The 20,126-nt window shown below is 34.6% G+C and overlaps 1 protein-coding gene and 1 long non-coding RNA gene across 5 annotated transcripts; one reads left to right on the top strand and one right to left on the bottom strand.

Annotated features, from left to right (window-relative positions):
* Positions 1–3,844: 3,844 nt before the first annotated feature.
* LOC130466256 (uncharacterized) lies at positions 3,845–9,727 on the top strand. Of its 2 annotated transcripts, none has more exons than XR_008926295.1 (4): positions 3,845–3,903; positions 7,340–8,314; positions 8,414–8,594; positions 9,034–9,727. It is a non-coding gene; the product is annotated as an uncharacterized lncRNA (long non-coding RNA). The 2 variants fall into 2 exon arrangements; XR_008926296.1 differs by lacking the exon at positions 3,845–3,903 and adding an exon at positions 6,541–6,720.
* A 226-nt stretch (positions 9,728–9,953) lies between these two features.
* On the bottom strand, positions 9,954–19,603 carry LOC110777325 (uncharacterized). 3 transcript variants are annotated; one of them, XM_021981933.2, is made up of 7 exons: positions 19,420–19,603; positions 16,509–16,590; positions 14,839–14,909; positions 12,583–12,644; positions 12,373–12,490; positions 12,113–12,265; positions 9,954–10,370 (listed from the first exon to the last, which is right to left on the bottom strand). In XM_021981933.2, exons 4-7 carry the CDS (start codon positions 12,588–12,590, stop codon positions 10,134–10,136), a joined length of 516 nt encoding a protein of 171 aa, XP_021837625.1. In that variant the 5' UTR covers positions 12,591–12,644; positions 14,839–14,909; positions 16,509–16,590; positions 19,420–19,603; the 3' UTR covers positions 9,954–10,133. The 3 variants fall into 3 exon arrangements, with proteins under 3 accessions (XP_021837625.1, XP_021837624.1, XP_021837626.1); XM_021981932.2 differs by having other exon boundaries at positions 16,509–16,594; XM_021981934.2 differs by lacking the exon at positions 16,509–16,590.
* Between the last annotated feature and the right edge of the window lie 523 nt (positions 19,604–20,126).

Genomic DNA, 20,126 nt, shown 5'->3' on the forward strand with positions numbered 1-20,126 from the left:
CGGATAACCTAGTACACTGACACCTAAGTAAACTCTATCGTCTAAGCCAACCCTTTCATGTGTCCCGATCGATTCTTATTCCCGGATAACCTAGTACCATGACACCTAAGTAAACTCATCGTCTAAGCCAACCCTTTTATGTGTCCCGAGCGATTCTCATTCCCGGATAACCTAGTACCATGACACTTAAGTGAACTAGTTACGAGGATTAGCCAACCTTATTAGCAAGACACTTATGTAAACTATGTATAACAATAATATGGACACATACGCAGGGGCGGACCTATGCAAACCGCGTGGGGTCCATAGGGACCCCCATTATTTTCTAAAAAAAATCAGAAAGTATACCTAATTTGAATTTAAAAGAAAAATTATATGTGTGGTCCCCATGTTATGAGTATATAGCAACAAAGATATGGGAAAGTGGAAAAGACAAGACAATTCTCATTCCCAAATCACGTGAACCAACTGGCCCCTTTCAACAATTGTACTTACTAAATTAATTTTTTATTGAATTTTTAAAAAAACTATAAATGTAAACCCCAAAAATCTTAATATCGCTTTCATCCTAAAATTCCAACGACTCTAATTGATCTCTTTCCCTATTTTACTTTGAGTTGTTGCTCGTACTGCACTACTGTTGTCGGTCGCCGCCGCCTTCCGCCGGTATTATTAGTGTCGCTGGTCTCTATTGTCGGTCCCCGGAGTTTGTCACCATCTTATATTCTCATAGTAGTATTGTCCTCTTAACTCTTCATTTTCAATTAATCAATTTATATTGTTCAATCTTGTTTAGGTTTTTGTATTTTGTAAATTAAATTTGGGTGATTGTAATTATAGAATTGTATTAATTTGTATTGTTTGGCTTATCGAGTGGTTTAATTTAATTGAATACTTGATTAGTTGATTTTATTTGTGGGAAGCAACTTCAAGTTAGATAGTACCAAATAGTAGTAATCTCAAATACCAACTAGAGTACGCGCATTTGAGATTCTTGGTAGCTGAGATTTATCATTTATGACTGCCAATTAGATAATCTAGTTGGGCGCAATATGCATTTCTTCCGTTCTTCTAATTGGTTGATAAACATAAGGTAGAGGGTCAGAACTCTGAATATCTAATAATAATACTAATATTTTGCATTCTTGGGCTAGTCAATTAGATATTCATGAGGGTAGAATTTAAGAAGTTCTGCAATTAGATATTGTGAGGGTAGAATTTAAGAACTTTTATTCTAGTCGAACATCTTAAATGAGTTAATTATTAAAAGCTAATGGTGAGAGGAACAAATTATGTGAATTTTCTGATTAGCTTTTTTGTTTAAAGTTGTTAATTGTTAGTACATTTGTTAATTGTTGTTTTGTTGATTTATATAGTGACTTTGTGAGAATGTGAGAAGATGACTAATGACAATTGATAGCCCTTCACGAAAAAAGAAAGAAAGCAATATTGAATTGATTTGTTCAAAAATAAAAAGAAATGGTGAATCAAGTTCTATTATTTTCTATTACGGAGTATTTATTTTTTACATTTTCCTTAGTTTTATTGTGTCTTATCAACGAAATTATATTTTGTTTTTAAAATGCATTATCAACAAATCTATTACGGAGTACTTTGAAACTTTTTGTGCGATGAAGTCGAATTAAATTTGGAACCCCCATTTTATAATTCCTGGGTCCGCCCCTGCACATACGTATCCCAAAACCAATAATAAGAAAATCACTTAATTAATATGTATACATGATAAACCAAATAACATCGAGGAAATTAAAAACGCATACACACTTCATTAGCAAATTAATGTTAAATCTATGGTGGACCCGGCTACTAATTGCTCATGATGGTATTGGTTCGTTAGTTGATTGGCTGCAGCAACAACCCTTAGTATAGGCGGGAAACAATACAGTAGTGTGTAATTTATAAAAAAAATACATGTTCTAATTTATATTACAACTTAATATTTACACTAACTATAGTTTCTACACAATACAATTTCAGATTTTTTATTGTATAAAAAATAATAAATCAGCGATTTCCTTTTTTACAATATAATTTAGATTGTATTTTACAAATACTGAAACCAAACAAATACAATTTCTACGCAAAACCAACAATGGCTTCGGCCTCACGTCACAATGGTCACAACTAAAACATTAACATAGAGCATTGCTTGCACGCTGGTCACGGGTTCGAGTACTGGCTTGAGCATAATAAAACGCGCATTTAGCTTCTTCCCTACCAACCCCCACCCTTTTTTTTTCCCTTTTTTTTTTCCAATTCCCTGCAATTTTCCATTTCTATAGATTTGTCAACAACAACCCATGTTTTTTATTTCCAAACTTAAACAAAACATTGATAACATTAGGGGATATGGATATCAAACTAGGATTAATTCCAACAACAAACCAAATCCAACATTGCAAATATCGAAAAAAAAAATACAAAATCCGAGAAAAGAACTCCATTGACATAGATGCTCCGACGACAAAGAAGGAGATTTCACAACAAAATTCTTTTTCTGGAAAATCAAAACATAAATTTCATAACAGCCCAAATGAGTTCAAGGAGATGATGAAACATTGGTTTCATCGAAATAAATCCTAGAAAAAAAAATGTATACAAAATAATAAATCAATTATTTCTTTTTTTAAAATATAATTTACATTGTATGTCACATATACTGAAACCAAACAAATAACATTCCTACGCAAAACCAACAATGGCTTCGGCCTCACGTCACAATGGTCACAACTAAAACATTAACATAGAGCATGGCTTGCACGCTGGTCACGGGTTCGAGTATTGGCTTGAGCATAAAAAAATCGCGCATTCATCTTCTTCCCTACCAACCCCCCACCCTTTTTTTTTCCCTTTTTTTTCCAGTTCCCTGCAAATGTCCGTTTCTATATATTTGTCAACAACAAACCATGTTTTTGATTTCCAAACTTAAAGAAAAAAATTAATAAAATTAGGGAATATGGATATAAAACTAGGATAAATTAACCAACAACAAACCCAATCCAACATTGGAAATATCGAAAAAAAAAAATACAAAATCAGAGATAAGAACTCCATTGACATAGATGCTCCAACGACGAAGAAGGAGAGCTCACAACAACATTCTTTTTCTGGAAAATCAAAACATAAATATCATAACAGCTCACATGAGTTCAAGGAGATGATGAAACATCGGTTTCATCGAAATAAATCCTAGAAAAAAAAGAAAAAAAAAATGTTTTATTATTTGAAATTCAAATTCAAATTGTCATTGAAATTTTTCAGATGACTAGACAGTGACAAGGCAATGAGCTGGCATTGTTACCCAATTGGTGAGCATTTTAAGTCCAGTCAACTTAAAATGATTTTAGGTGTGGGTTTGGCGAAGTTGAACATCGAAACACAGGAGAGATATATTGTTGGATGAAGCGAGACATTGCCTAAAAAATCGGATGGTGATCATAAAGATGATGATGATGATGAGGAGGAGGAAGATGATACAAAGAAAAGACTGGTGTTGTCTGGATTGCAGAAGAGAACAGAGATTGAGAAAGAGGAAAGGAAAATGGAAATGGAAATGAAAATGAAAATGGAATGAAATTTTGGGTGGGGCTCATAAATGGAGAGATTTAACGTTTTCTGTTACAAGGTAGTGTTACTCAAACATATCAAACTCATAAGGTAGCAAAAGATAAAAAAGTGTTTATAAGGTAGTAATTCACGAAACGTCCCAATAAAATATTAAGTAGTGTTTCACAAAATTTCAAAAAAAAAGTGTTAAACAAGCCTAGTTTCTTCCTCCTCTCACACAGTCGAGCTGACGCTGACGAGCTCTCTTCGAGTCTTCGTCTTCGTCTTCGTCTATCCGTGGCCTGGAAGCTTAACTGCAGCTTCTTGAAATCGCAGGTGTTCCACCGTCATCTCTATCATTGTTTGCCATAATTATTCTCTACTTATTTTCCCTAATTGAAAACGTTATTAGGTATCATCGATGTTGTTCTCTTTGATTGATTTGCAACTATTCAAGTAACATAACCTGAAATTACACTTTTTCTTTTGAGTTAATTTTGAGGAATTTTATCATATTGATGTACGCAACACTTTCTTTTTTATAATTGTTTTTATTAATTAGGTCAAGCAGTATGTAATGATGATTAGCATTGGTATTTATGATATCAATTGCGTTTGATGTTAATCAATTTCTTTTTGTTATTGTATTTCAATGTCAATTGATTGTATCTCGACTTTTTGTGGACGCTGTCGATTTTCAGTGATCTTAATTCTGAAGTTTTCTCAGAGTTCTTGATTGTTACTGGGTTAATTCTGAAGTTTTCTCAGAGTCAGGGGCGGACCTATGCAAACCGCGTGGGGTCCATAGGGACCCCCATTATTTTCTAAAAAAAATCAGAAAGTATACCTAATTTGAATTTAAAAGAAAAATTATATGTGTGGTCCCCATGTTATGAGTATATAGCAACAAAGATATGGGAAAGTGGAAAAAACAAGACAATTCTCATTCCCCAAATCACGTGAACCAACTGGCCCCTTTCAACAATTGTACTTACTAAATTAATTTTTTATTGAATTTTTAAAAAAACTATAAATGTAAACCCCAAAAATCTTAATATCGCTTTCATCCTAAAATTCCAACGACTCTAATTGATCTCTTTCCCTATTTTACTTTGAGTTGTTGCTCGTACTGCACTACTGTTGTCGGTCGCCGCCGCCTTCCGCCGGTATTATTAGTGTCGCTGGTCTCTATTGTCGGTCCCCGGAGTTTGTCACCATCTTATATTCTCATAGTAGTATTGTCCTCTTAACTCTTCATTTTCAATTAATCAATTTATATTGTTCAATCTTGTTTAGGTTTTTGTATTTTGTAAATTAAATTTGGGTGATTGTAATTATAGAATTGTATTAATTTGTATTGTTTGGCTTATCGAGTGGTTTAATTTAATTGAATACTTGATTAGTTGATTTTATTTGTGGGAAGCAACTTCAAGTTAGATAGTACCAAATAGTAGTAATCTCAAATACCAACTAGAGTACGCGCATTTGAGATTCTTGGTAGCTGAGATTTATCATTTATGACTGTCAATTAGATAATCTAGTTGGGCGCAGTATGCATTTCTTCCGTTCTTCTAATTGGTTGATAAACATAAGGTAGAGGGTCAGAACTCTGAATATCTAATAATAATACTAATATTTTGCATTCTTGGGCTAGTCAATTAGATATTCATGAGGGTAGAATTTAAGAAGTTCTGCAATTAGATATTGTGAGGGTAGAATTTAAGAACTTTTATTCTAGTCGAACATCTTAAATGAGTTAATTATTAAAAGCTAATGGTGAGAGGAACAAATTATGTGAATTTTCTGATTAGCTTTTTTGTTTAAAGTTGTTAATTGTTAGTACATTTGTTAATTGTTGTTTTGTTGATTTATATAGTGACTTTGTGAGAAGGTGAGAAGATGACTAATGACAATTGATAGCCCTTCACGAAAAAAGAAAGAAAGCAATATTGAATTGATTTGTTCAAAAATAAAAAGAAATGGTGAATCAAGTTCTATTATTTTCTACGAAAATGATAAAGGTCGCAACATGCGACCTTTAAGCCGTGTCACAATGATGACATGGCATGCTTATGTGTCATGATTTAAATTGGAAACTAAAATATTTAACTTATATAATCTATTATATATGTTTCAAAAAAAGGTAGGAAAATCTTAATATTCTGATTTGTTTCCTTCTTTACATCGATTACCTAATTTATATATTTTTATAGTAAAAATATTGCATTGATAGTAAAATATTTATGATCACGCATAGCATACGTGGCGCTTATATGTACCAATTAAACTGCGACATGTAAGATTGCGACAACTAAATGTTGTCGCAACTTGCGACCTTTATCATCACCCTATTTTCTATTACGGAGTATTTATTTTTTACATTTTCCTTAGTTTTATTGTGTCTTATCAACGAAATTATATTTTGTTTTTAAAATGCATTATCAACAAATCTATTACGGAGTACTTTGAAACTTTTTGTGCGATGAAGCCGAATTAAATTTGGGACCCCCATTTTATAATTCCTGGGTCCGCCCCTGCGAGTAGTCAGAGTTCTTGTTTGTTACTGGGTTCTACTCATATATTGAATGCTCAGTCTTTCTCTATATTCTTCTCATGTCATGGAAGAAGTTTTTATTGTAAGTTACTTGTTCCTGAAAGCCAACCAAATGATCCATCCACCATTCCACCTTGCTGCACCATCCTTGAGAATTAAATTTTCTGTCCAAATGTCAACTTAAAGTAGTGCTAGCAATGTTAATTGGCAATTTGATCTATGATGGCTTTATGTCTTTAATCATGTGAATTCTATTGGTTCAGTCCTTATCGGCCTCTATTCTCCCTTATTGTTGTTATTACTAAGTACTCCGTAGTTCGCATGTATTTATAGTTTATAGTTTATACTCAAGGAAGAACTAGAAGCTTTAAGAATCAAGATATTGTTCGCATGACTTGTTTGGCATGACAAATGTGGTAACCACTCCGTTATTTTGGTGTAATGCTTGCCTCCACTTTGTTACCAGTCCTTACCAAGCGGTAACAAGGATGTTACCCTTTAACCCAAAACAAAAAAGGCAGCAATCTCTCTTCTCTTCCTCTCCCATCCCCTTTCTGCCTACTGTTCATCTCTCTTAATTGCTCTGCAAATTCTTTTAGGTAAGAAATTTGATCTGACAAGCTAATTTTTGCAAATATCAAACAATAAAATTTGAAACTTATGATACAAAGGGATTCCTTTTGTAAATTATACGGAGTACTCTCCTCAAAGAAAAAGAAGAAGAAAAAACAAATTCAAATCACAAGACCAAACTCTTTTTTCCCGTACCAACCAACTAACATTGATAACCTTGTTATTTGTTTCCATTTCATTTAATCTTTTAGTTTTGTACCAAACTCTTAGTATCTTTCTTATGTCAAGTAACTTTCTGTTGGTACTATCTGTAACTCCGTAAGAGAAAAAGTATAGTTTATCCCATGGATAAGTTTATCACTTAATACCTTTGGGACTAATTACTTATTTGCTTCTCTACTTGAAATAATAATTGATCATCGTTGAGCTAATGCTTCATATGGCATATGAATATACCGTTGGGAGTCTAATTACTTATTTGCTTCTTTACTTGAAATAATAATTGGTATATGCTTCATATGGCATATGAGTAAACCTTTGGGTCTAATTACTTATTTGCTTCTTTACTTGAAATAATAATTTGTCATCGTTGAGCTTCAGTGCTTCATATTGCATATGAATAATTATGTGCCTATCTTGTTGCAGATAATTGGGTTGACATTTCAGTGAAAGAGTTATTTTCTGTTCTTTGATTTTAGAATTATTGGCAGCTCTACTGTGCATGATGATTGCACTCTATTTGTCAAAACCTTTATGGGGTGATGCTACGAATGCTGACTCTGGTGACCTGAGAATGCCTCTGTACGACAAGCTGGAAAAGATTATTTGGGGACTTATTACCTCTGAAGGCCGGTCAGAGGCTAGATTGTGGCTTTGTGAGTCTATTTCAAGCTGCCAATATAATTCTATTTCAAGCGGGATCTACGTACATTATTGCTAATGCTTCAAGATCTTCTTACTAGAAGAAAAAGATCTCTAAACTTTGATGATACATCTTAATTCTTATTGGCTGGAGAATTGTGATTTGCAAGTGTGGTGACCAAGTATCTATTGATCAGTTATTTCTGTTGATCGCACTGTTTAACAAAGGAAGGCTACTTTTGCGGTTGGTACATAGTGAAGAAACCGAGGAGGAGAAGGTTAAAATTGATGATTTATTTTTAGGGATCTGTACACATACAAGTGAAGCCAAGAGTTTGGCCTCGATTTCCAACCAACTCTTGAAGTCAAAGACTATTCAAGTGATGAAATGGCTTGGTCTTCTTTCATGGATCCTTCTTTACAGGTTGTCAAAAGAATATCATACTTCTGAATCCTGGGAAGCTCTGTTTGTCAGTAATTATATTGGGTTTCGGAAATCTGATATATACGGTACAGAACTTGATGGAACTTCAGAGAAGAATGAATTGGACTTCGGTGAAAAGTGAAAACACAGCAAATAAAGCTAAACGTAAAAGGAGTCAAAACAAGAGAAAAAAAGGGACAAGAAATCGAGATTTTGATGAATTCAGTGATGAGGACTTGCTTGACCTTGACTATTCAGATGATAAATACAATCTCCACTCTAGTTCTGTTAGCTGGTTGCTTTCTAGTGACGGCTACGCGACTTCTTGGAGCTTGGTATGGTCTATATCCTCTCTCTTTTTTTGCTCTTTTACTAAAATCTGGTATTTCTGATTTATTAGGCATGATAACCTTGTTGTTCTGGTGGTTTTTCAGGCTGATATACCGGAATATTTATCAAAGCATTGTCTCAGAGAATGGATGAAGCAGAGTTTTCAATTTATGTGAATTTCACAAAATATACGGGTTTGAGGATGAGAAGTGCAGCCGCACAAGTCTGTTGCCATCTTAAGCGCCATCATACTTGTGATTATTTTTTGAAATTGGGACACAGGAAGTAAGTATGATCAACTCAGTATTCAGTAAGCAGACATCTGACGCTACTGTAATCTATGTAGTGCTGAACTTTAATGTGATCAATAACTGTTATTGTGAATAGTGATATTTTCGTAAATAAATCGGTAGGAAAACTAAAAAAAAAGTGGAAATAAAAAAAGAAACGAAAAAGTGAATTAAATGAATAAATATGAGGTTAACAGAATAAAATGTGAGCTTTAAATGAATAAAAGTTGAAGTTAAATGTATATCTTGAAAGTCTATTTATTTACGATTTTGCCATGTGATTTGTATTATTCATCAATAACAGTTATTGATTTGGAATCACCCGTTTCTTTCCCCCCCCCCCTCCCTTCTGTATTCATTTCTTTCTCCTTCTTTATCCAAATTTTTAACGGTTTAGTGCTGCTGATACCTATGTGGTGGTTTCTTCTTTTCAGGTACCATTCACCAAGGTCAAACTGTGCTCTAGTAAAAGAAGTTGTGATTAACTGGTCAGATACTTGGATGATGTGATACTCTAGTAAAAGAAGTTGTGAATTCTCCTTGATTTCTTCTTTGATGCATACTTGTATGTTGCTGCATAAAATTGTAGAGGTAAGGTTATAGGCCCTCGCCAGAAGGGGGTAAGGGATAAATGAGGATTGTATCGGCCATTTAACCAAATTGGTAAACAAAGTGAATGTTTGGTGACAAATTGGTAAAATAGTGTAACAAGCGACAATTTGGTCACAACGGCGACAAATAAGTCACAAAACTGATCGGAATTGAGAAACTCAACCGCGTGAGTTGGCGCTCCTAATACTGTGGTTTTTTGAATTTTTTTCCTCATTTAATTAAACACTATTCTTGATTAATTTGACATTTGAAATGACAAAAGCAAGAAAAATAACTTCGAAATTCATCTGTACCCGAGTCAAATCATTGTGATAATGTTATTTTTCCCTTGTTTTTGTTGAGTAGACTCATTAACTATGCTTCATTGAACGAATCTTCAACAATGGTGTCAGAAGAAAAATGGAAGAGAAGGAGAAGAGGCCAAGGGAGGAAATCAATTAGATTTTTTTGTTTTGACAATATTAATAAGGAAATTAAATTGGAGAAATGAGGAAAACAATTGGAAAATACGATATTAAGAACGTGAAAATCACGCAGTTGATTTATCTCAATTCCGGCCGATTTTGTGACTTGTCGTCGCTGTGATTTAAATTTACCAAATTGTCGCCAGAGACACTTTTTTCTTTTCTTTTTTTTTACCAATTTAGTCAAACGGCCGGATTGTATCACACATCCTGGAAGGTGGGCGTGGGGGTCAGCTATTCAGCAGTCACCACTAGTGGCTGTGAATCTGTAACCACTGTAGGACTAACAACAAAACAAATTGGCACTTCACCATCACTAACAAATTGGTTCAAAGGCAGTTCTGCCAAAGATAAAAGCAAAAAACATTCATTACATACTCATTCTGATCAAAATTTGTCCTACAATAGCTATGAACTAACATTTCTAATAATCTGCACAAGTTCATCTAGACAGAAAATCAGCTGGCGTCCATCTCTTCTCCTTCATTATCCTCGTCAGCAACGGCATTCTCGTCCTCCATATTATCTTCTGCATTATCCTCGTCAGCAACTTGTGCTGTATTATCATCCTCAGCAGCTTCCTCATCCATGTTTTTCTCGTTTGGAGAGGGTGGCAGCACCTGAACTATCATCTCCGCCATCTCATCCAACACCGTATCTACGTCCCAATTGCGTTGTTCCAACGCCTCAATGATCTGTAAATCCAAAAGGGTGAAAATTTAAATTGATAGGAATTTAACTTGGAAATGAAACAAAGAAACAACACAAGCACCATAAAGAAGGAACATATTTAGTTCTAACACCCTCAATTATCAAAGCCACTAATTTGCTTATTGTTGGATTAACGGGTGCCATGGAATAAATTTGATGAGCTCAAGTCCAAGATATCTACAGTGAGGCGCAAGATTCTAAGATGAAGCTGAGAAGGTGGTGAATAAGCTCAGTGTCAAAAAAAAAATTAAATATCAGTCTTCGTACTTTGGTGGTCTTAACTACCAGCCAGCCAAACTAAACCACTAAGAGCAAGTTTGGTACAAACTTGGGAAATGAAATGGAAAGGAAATAAATAAGAAGGGGAAAGAGTAGTGTTAGCTATTACCATTATTAGTTGTCTCATCTGGTTATACCTTAGAAAAGGAATCACTTGTAACAAATTGGGGGTTGAGGAGGGTAACCATTTAGTTACAATAGGATTGGGAGAGGTAACAAATGGTGGTAATAGTTACCGTTAGAAAATGGATTGTGTTACCACTCATCTCATACCAAACTTTAGGTAATGGAAATAGTTAATTGATTCCAATTCCATCACTTAAAAACTCTACACCAAACATGCTCTAAGATACATCATGAAAATGTGTCCGCTCATATGGAGCCTCAAAGAGACTATAGGCTTTACACTTGAACTAACCATTGTACACTATAAGCTCCATGTAACTACACTGCAATTGAGTCATCTCTTTCATAGGCTTCTCAGATTAGTCCCATATGGGCCGTATACCATAATCTAGCTTTGTAAATATTGGCTTGCCTCCGACTCAGCTAAATTTTGAATCGTTTTCATGATTTTAGTCCAAATGAAGTGCCGACATGTCCGTACAAGTTTAGGTAAAACGGAGAGTTCAAGTAACATAGAATATTGGTATAAGTTTATTTAATCATTGGCAAGCACTCCAAACCGAATTTGAAACTATAATTAATGTTTGAGGCATTTTCTAAGAAATATAAATATCGTCCGTAAGTGTAAGTATTAGTCTTCCTTAATCATCAATAGTTCATCTGAATGAAAATGAGGCAGGGCTTGCAGTGTATGTAGACATTTAGCAGGATATAAGAAAGACAACCATCATTTCTCAAGAGGTCTATCATAATGTGACTAAGAACTTGTATCTAGGTTGTGCTTCTTTTTAGGTATCCTATAAAGTGAAATTCAGGGACTGCATTCAATTCTACAACTAATACTTTGTATATTCTGTCATAAAACTAAGCATTTGTTCTGATAAAGTAAAATTCACAACAAAATATGGTTTTCATTGACAGCAAGGTTTGCACAGAACAAAACTAGAAGAGCGCATATAAAGCACGTACAACCTTATCAGACAGAAAGCATCAACTTCAGATCATGACATTTACCAATTGCAAACAGTAATGAACGAAGTACAGCTAAATAAAATCATCATAAAAAATGCCTGAAGATGTAAAAATGTTAATTTCTATAATAATGTCTCTATTTGTCAACATGGAAAATATGGTAACAAACTGTTACATTGCATGATGAGGCGGGTAAAAAATAGGCTCGAGAGTAATTAACAAGCATGAGTACTGCCAAGCTGTCAGCAAGTAAAAGGTATAGAAGAATTATGCAAAAACAACCATGCTTCATAGATTATAGAGCAATTAAAACATAACATTAAGAATAAGCATTCAAACAGAACAATACCGGAGCCAATTCAGCTGCCGAAGAGGGACGGTTGTTAAGGATGTTGATGACCTCAGCTTTTGCTAGCTGGTACTCTTTGGATTTCTCTAAAAACTCATTAACACTTTCTCTTGTCTGATCACAAGCAGGACTTTGAACCAAATAATCATAAACCTGAATCACAAATTGTAAAACAGAAACTGCGATATAATTATTTCCGTAAATGAAAACAGAACATTCGGCTTTAAAATGAAATTATAATAGCTTATTAAACAAGTAACCTTAAACTCAGAAGGCGTTAACAAAGACATAACACGAGTAGGATCCGTTGAAGCCCCTTTCGATCGTAGTAGGTCAAGCACTTCAAAATTAGTAAGAGGACCAGCATTGGTCTTTAGGCTGCAACATTACCATGTAATTATTTCACAAGCAAATAAATAAAGATAAAATGAACCGAGGAGAACTGATTAATGAAGAGTGGAAGAATGTACATCTTCATTAGGACGGACAATTAGTGTGCCTTGCCTCCAAATACAGAAGAAACTAAGGACTTCTGCACATGTAATTTATACATTGTAAGCAGTGGCTGATCCATGATTTCGAAAGAGAGGTAGCACCAATATTCAAGACAAGATAAAGCAACAAAAAAATAAAAATCAAAATCAAAACCTATTCGAATGTACTTTAACAATAATCACAAATGTTCTCGCTGAGTTTGCATATTTTGTAAACGATTTACAATCGCCATTTTAAACAAATCTCTTTCTAGAAAAGTTACTAAAGTATCATCTCCATCTATTTCACATAATGAAGAAGAAATGACAAGAATCGTGGGGATGGAGAATAATTTTGTTGTGTAAACTTCAAATATTTCTTTCTTGTAGTCTCTTCATAATTCTGAATTTCTGAAGTATACTTAAGTTGTTTGATTACTGACAAAGTTGTACATAAATTAAAAACTATTTTATCAAATCTAAAATGAATATTCACAAACTATAAATTAGAAAACTAATTCTATCCAACCCAAAATCAACACTTTGTTTGGATAAGAGGAAATGGGGAAGAAAAGAAGGGGAACAAGTTCCTTTTAAGGGAAGGAAGGGGACTAGGGTAGGCAGGGATCCATTTTCCCTTCCTCTGTAATAAACATCACCCCTCCAAAATTAGATTTGGAGGGCAACGGAGCCGCAAAAGAAGACAAAAGTACATCCTATGTACAAGACAAAAGTACTTGAAATAGATGAGTAAAGCTTATAAACCTAAGCAACTAAAGATAATTTTCCATTAGCAACAACACTTATTACAGGGGTAAATTAAACTGGAGGAACTTATAATAGGGGACTGATTAGAGTGATAGTTTCCACCGCAGTTGATTTTGATAATGTTTGGCATGAGGGAAACTAATCAGGATCTTTCAAGTTTATATTCCAAAAAATAACATGCGTATTCTCAAACAAAATCAGCACCAATTTCAATTGAAATTAACCGAAATTAGGCACAAAAGTTATCAAATAAGCCATAATTATGAACAGCAAAGAATACTTAGAAAAAATATCTCATAAATTTGAAGCAAAACATATGCTTAACCCAAAACATTCAACTAAAATTCAAATTGAAATAAAGTAAAATCATCTTCATCATAACACAGAAATCTCATAAATTTGAAACTGATTTACAAACCAAATAACAAATTCGACAGAAATCCATGAACGAATGGAAGATGTAAAATAAGAAAAGTTGACACACGAAGCTTCAAATCCAACTGACCTTTGAGCAACAAGGGCTAATTTTGAATAGAGAAAAAGAGAGAGGGTGAGGGGGAGAGAGGAGGAGGAGATATCAGATATGGCGTTGATGCAGTGGAGGGAGACTGGAAATGGCGACGACGACAGTGCTACGGAATGTGACACGTGAGAAGAGTTAAGCTGAAAGTTTTAACCCATGGAAAGTTACCCTAGGGGGTTAGGGTAATGTATTACCCTTTTATTGGGGGAAAATGACACGGGCCAAATTAGCCCCCATTCAATGCTTAGGATTTGATCCGTAACATTTAAGACATGAATAATAATTGCTTAGAGCACTCCCATCAATGGGGAAAAAATTAGCTCACGGGCAAAAAGACGTGAGGGAAAAAAAAACACGGCCTACAGCAATGGGTTAACTGTAAAATGCTCGCGAGGAAATGTAGAAAGGCTCGCACGACGTTCCTTTTTCTTGTTTGCTCACCGAAAATTTGGGTCCCACTTGCTGTATTTTGCAGGCAAAAAGTACAACCCACTTGCATGCAAATTTGTAAAAGTAAACGTTGGCATGCAAATTACTAGAGATCTAGGCGAGCCCTTAACTCTAAACCAGAATCTATTTAAGCCATGCATAATTATGGCGCATTACATACTGGGGGTTTCTTGGGACATCGGACATCCCTGCACAAGATGCGATGTTGCATTCACAGGCTAAGTGACTCTGATTTACATAACCCACACAGATTTTAGAGAATTTACTCGGAAAAAAAGCTGTCACGTCATGACAGAGACTCCTCAATTACAAAGACATGAGAATTTCATCATCCAGCAAAGTAAAGATCATATCTAGAGTGGTAACCCGTAACCCCACTGTGGCTGCAGGTATTGTTTTTATTTACGCTTTTGCTTCTTTTTATTTTTTGTGGGGACCAACACTTTTGTTTCCAAACAAAAATGTAAGCAGGAAAAAGTTATAGACTAATGGAGACCAATTTAATGATTTACCTCTTCCAAACTTCTTGCCTTCAAAATCCATTAATCAACATCTCATGGTGCGGTGGACCATCCTCTCAAAACTGTAAACATAAAAACCAGATGCAATGTCAGAGAATTTTTAACTAACACATTGTTACCAGAGAAAAACTAATGACAGGCGGGGGGAGAATTCTTAGCCAACGCTACAAAACCAAGGAAACGCACTTTATTCTACTCCCGTACTATGATAGATTCTGTCAGGTACATTAAAAAACTCACAACATTATTAAAAACTTCACATAATTGATCACAAATAATCTGATCTTTTTCTCTAATACAGTTTCATGCACTTCACACCATTGCCGAAATTGTTGATTTTTTTTCCTCCATTAATTTCTTATGGTTGTCTGACTTTAAAAAACACACACATTAAGAATGGTTAAAGAGAACAAATAGTAATAAAACTTGGTGAGTTGTACATTAATTGCTTATAGTAGTGGTAATACTGTATTTACTAACACAAAGAATTCAAAACATTCCATTACAGGGTATAGGGCGGTCATTTCTGAAAAGGAGTAATTTTTACTTGCGTCAACTTTGGATCCTCAATATGATATGTAACTGACAGTACAATTTTCCTATGCTTAAGACAATCACCAAATGAAAATTCAGGTTATTTACACAAATAGTCTTTTTATAAAGTACTACCAATAAAATGTTCTAAACTGATGCACAATCATCGGCTGAGGAACTCCAAATACAAACACCAGAAAATTTTCTTCTGGTTGCAGTCTGAACTCCAATAGATATAGACAGAGAAAAAACATTTTAGCATTTTGTTACGTCAATTCAAAGTTTAATAAAAGAGCACATATCTTCATAAATGACTACAGGTTGTATGCCCCAATTAATTGCTTCCACTCACCAAGCAGAGTGGTTGTTCAATTAAGTACAGAGTGCTGGGATTGGTTAGCTGGGAAGTAAGGACAAGACAATTTGGGATCCATTTTCCTTCGTCTGAATAGGAATTGGGGGAAGGGACAGGAAGGGAATTTGGGGGATCCAATTTCTTTCCCCTTTAATAAACTAAAACTTCTAAATAAGAATGATTTGAAGGGAAGTAAGAGTACTTCTTATGTTAAACAAAAGGTGAAGAGTCTAATTCTTCCTACCCCTCCTCCCTTCCCTTCTCCTTTCCCTACCAGTGATATCCAGAGTTCCACGTTTACTATTAATTTCTAAGGCTATCCAAGATGTGCAAAATTGGATCATTAATATCATTCATTTTACGAGAGTGGCGCACATGACTAAAGAAGTAAAGGCAAGAAATGAAGAGCAATTTTCCTTTATGTCAATGTAAATGCATTCTTCCATCGACTAATCTGAACAAAGAAATGCTAGGTATAAACAATATGTGGCAGCCAGTGGACATGAGAGGCAATAAGAGTGAGTGCATAACCCTTCCCGTACCAAGGAGCAACATAACATTCCAAAAGGTGATGTGTATCAATTTATTGTATTTCACATGTTCCAAAGAAGATCAACAATGCAACTCTGACTTCAGAAGAAAAAAAAACTGAAGATAATATGTTGTATCTCCTTTTATATATTTTCGACCTATATAAAATGAAGATACATTTTACATCATGCATTAGAAGAAGAAAAACCAAGCAAAATTCACAAATTCTGTTGTCAATCACCTTCAATAAGCAAGTAAAGTGTGTGCTCAGGGGAGAGAATGGCCCCAAACTTCACTTCTTTAAGTGCCTTTAACACCAAAAGCTATCTGCCAGAAAAAGCAGTAAGTTTGTATTGTAAACATTCGTGAATCAAGAAAAAGTTACAAGTGCAAATGTTTTGGATACCGTTTCATTTAAATAGGGGAAAAGGAAAAGGTACAATAAAAAGAAAGAAAGAAAATCCATTCAATCTGTTAGGTCGAACTGAGCAATGGACGGTAAATACCCTTTGTTCGAAATTACAAAAGAATAAAACACCACCAATGAACCAGCCCTGCCCCAAAGACTCAGATGACCGAAATAAAATATACAATATTATCATATCAAACTAGCTTAATGCACAAGAGAGAATGTTATGCATATCTCAGTTGCCATAATTAAAATGAAAGGCTTTCAACAGTTAAATACTTGGATATGCTGCTCATACCTTAATGTTTTCATGAAACTGATTACATGCACAAATTTCCCTGGAGCATTGACCACACCACAAGTTAAGAAGGACGATTCGTTCATAAAACATACTTTAAGGCCTGTTATTTCACCTAAGAAATCCATCCAAACTACTTAAACCTATCTCGATTATTCAAAAGCTTCTTGAATTCATGAGATTATTCTTACTAAACTTATATATGACTATTGAATCATATTGATCATTATCGATACTCATTAAACATAACTTTATCCAATAGTCCAACTAAAAGTAGGTTCAAGGTGAGGGAAATCCGTTAGCATTTCAGTTCTCCCCTAACATCCCCATTTGTTACAAAAAAAAAAACTGGCACAACTGCCGAGATGGAAGCCTATAAACCTATGTTACTCAGACACGGGTGTCGGTGTCGTGTCCGACACGGGTGTCGGAGTATCCGACACCCCGATCCAAATATTTGCAGACACTCCGACACGGTCAAAGGAGTGTCTTGACTTGTTTTTTAGACACGGCTGCCTTACAAAGTGTCGGAAAAAACATCGACACTTTTTATAAAAATATAATTTTTAAATTAAAAAAAAGATAAAGATTAGAATATTAATGAATAATAAAATTAAAATTACAAAATAAGATAAATAGTCTTTGAAAGAGTTTAAGAATACAAAGAGTTCAAAAGTAAACATATAAATATCCTTAAAAAAAAAAGGAAAGTAAACATAAATATATAATAAAAAGCTGACAGACCCACTCCCAACAGTAACACCCTAGAGTCCTAGACTATTCTAAAAATACCACGTGATATCCCACTATATGAATTTCTTTCTTTTAACTTTTCTTTTTTTTTTTTAACTTTTTTAAACGTGATATCATAACTCAAAAGTGAGAACAAACCTTGTACCATAAACCACGAACCCGAAGATGATAGCCCACCACCTTAAAACAGACGCAAAACATGAACACGAGGAGGAAGAAGACGCCGGAAACAATGGCGATTCTCAAGCAGTCATGAAAACAAGGATCGAAGAATGCTTTCAACTCGTTTTTTCTTCTACAACAAAAGCCCCAATATATTTTTTTCTTAATCGTCTTTCCCGACCTTCAATTTCTAGATCTAGGGTTTTGATTTTTTTACTCAATTTCTTTTCCGACACTGGTGCCGACACTATATTTTGGACTCTTTTCCGACACTGGTGTCGACACCTCCCCGGACACGTGTCGGGTGTCATGTCGCGGGTCGGGTCGTGTCGACACCGACACCCGCCGCCGGAAGAAGTGTCGGAGTAACATAGCTATAAACCCTTTATAATTGCACAACAAATCATCTCGCATGGACTTTGTCAACTTGTCCTAAATTAAACAAAACGGGAGGACTTAAGGGGGTAGAATCTTGGTGTCTCCAATCATAATGAAAAAAATCATCTTTAACTCGTGCACGTTTTTGTTCTCACGTCCCCATCATATTCTCAATTATGTCACTATATTTGCAGGACATTCTCTGTAAGTGTGCACCAATGTATGGCCATAGCACCTTGTTCCTTGTCATAAGTCTTCCAAATATCCAAAAAATCATGCACAAAATTCTTTTCCTAACATGATACCCAGAGTGGTTATTTAACACCTACACCACTTCCTCAAATCTATACTCAATCATCTTCTTCCATAACTTAATGGTTTGACTCGCAAAATTTTAACCAATTACTAAATCTTGCTCTTAGATATCGGCAGTAAAGTGATCCTCTTTCATATCATTCAGATGTTGTACATACTAGATGCTGAACAGTTTCTTATTCTAGGCATTTGGATGTTGTACATACTACAAAATACTTCACTTACCATTTTACTTTTAACTAGTTCAACCATTGAATTTCAAACAACCCCCTCCCCAAAAATCGAAAATAATATCGTGAAGCTAAAGTTATCAAATAGGTCCATTACCACACTAACCATAGTACACATGGAAATATGCAATTACCAACTTCAACCATTAATTTCTACCATACTCTCGATACATTCCTTGGCACAAAAACCCATTCTTACTCTTGCAAACACTGCAAGACATGACGGTCCAACACAACATATTTACATCCTGGAAAGATTCTCTGTACAGATTATATGCCCAATAGGGGAAGGGCATACCAGAAAGTAAAAAAGCTTTAAAAAAAACTAACATTATCAATTACGACTTGGTTTTTGCTAAATGATTATCCACAGCTCAATCAAAACCCTAAAAATCACTATTTTCACTTCGCGTGATAGTATTCTCACTCCAATTTCACATTACGCCCAAGAAACAAAACAAATTGGAAACTTTCTACTCTCTAGAAGTAAACCCTAATTTCAAGAAATATAAACCGGCACCAAAATCATCAATTCAAATTCGAATTTGCGGCGCCGAAATTTTGAACGAAACATTGTAAAAGCAATGAAATTGACGGGGAAGAGTACCTGATTTCTTTAAATTTTTCCCTAATTGTTGAACAAATTGAATAGCTTGAATTCTCCGGTCGTGGAATTCCTGGGTAATCTGGTAGTTTGATTTTCGTGGTGTGTTGTAAAGAAAGCAAAGAAAATTGAGTGTTTTTTTTTTCTTTTTTTTTGGGTTGTGTTCTTCTGTAAGACCGAAAATAAAACCCCAGGGCAGTGCAACAGAGAGGGAGGCTACATCGCTGGTAACCAGCGGCACAATTATCCCATACCCGAGGTAAAATGGTAATTTCATCTCATGAGTTGAAAAGTCAAACAAAGTACTATATATGGGCAACAATGACAGTAATTAGTATAACAATTACAGTATTTTAATACAACAATGACAATACTTATATAACACTTGTATACATACTTTTACCCATTCATTTAATATGCAACACTTGTATCCATTCATTTAAGTGGTCTATTTACTTTTTATATTTCATTACAGTTGTATACATAATTTCCTTCTTTTGGGTGATTGTGACAGTATTTTAATATAACAATGACAGTATATATATAACAATGACAATACTTATATTAGAAATGATAGTATATAACAAATTAACAATATTTTTACACATTTATTTAAAGGTGGGTCATGTTTCCAATTTTTTTTTTTTAAAGTGGGTATGGGGTCCTTATTTCGCTGGTTACCAGCGATGTAGACAACCTCGTGCAACAGA

Source organism: Spinacia oleracea, chromosome 1 (assembly GCF_020520425.1).
Source record: "Spinacia oleracea cultivar Varoflay chromosome 1, BTI_SOV_V1, whole genome shotgun sequence".
Taxonomy (NCBI): domain Eukaryota; kingdom Viridiplantae; phylum Streptophyta; class Magnoliopsida; order Caryophyllales; family Amaranthaceae; genus Spinacia; species Spinacia oleracea.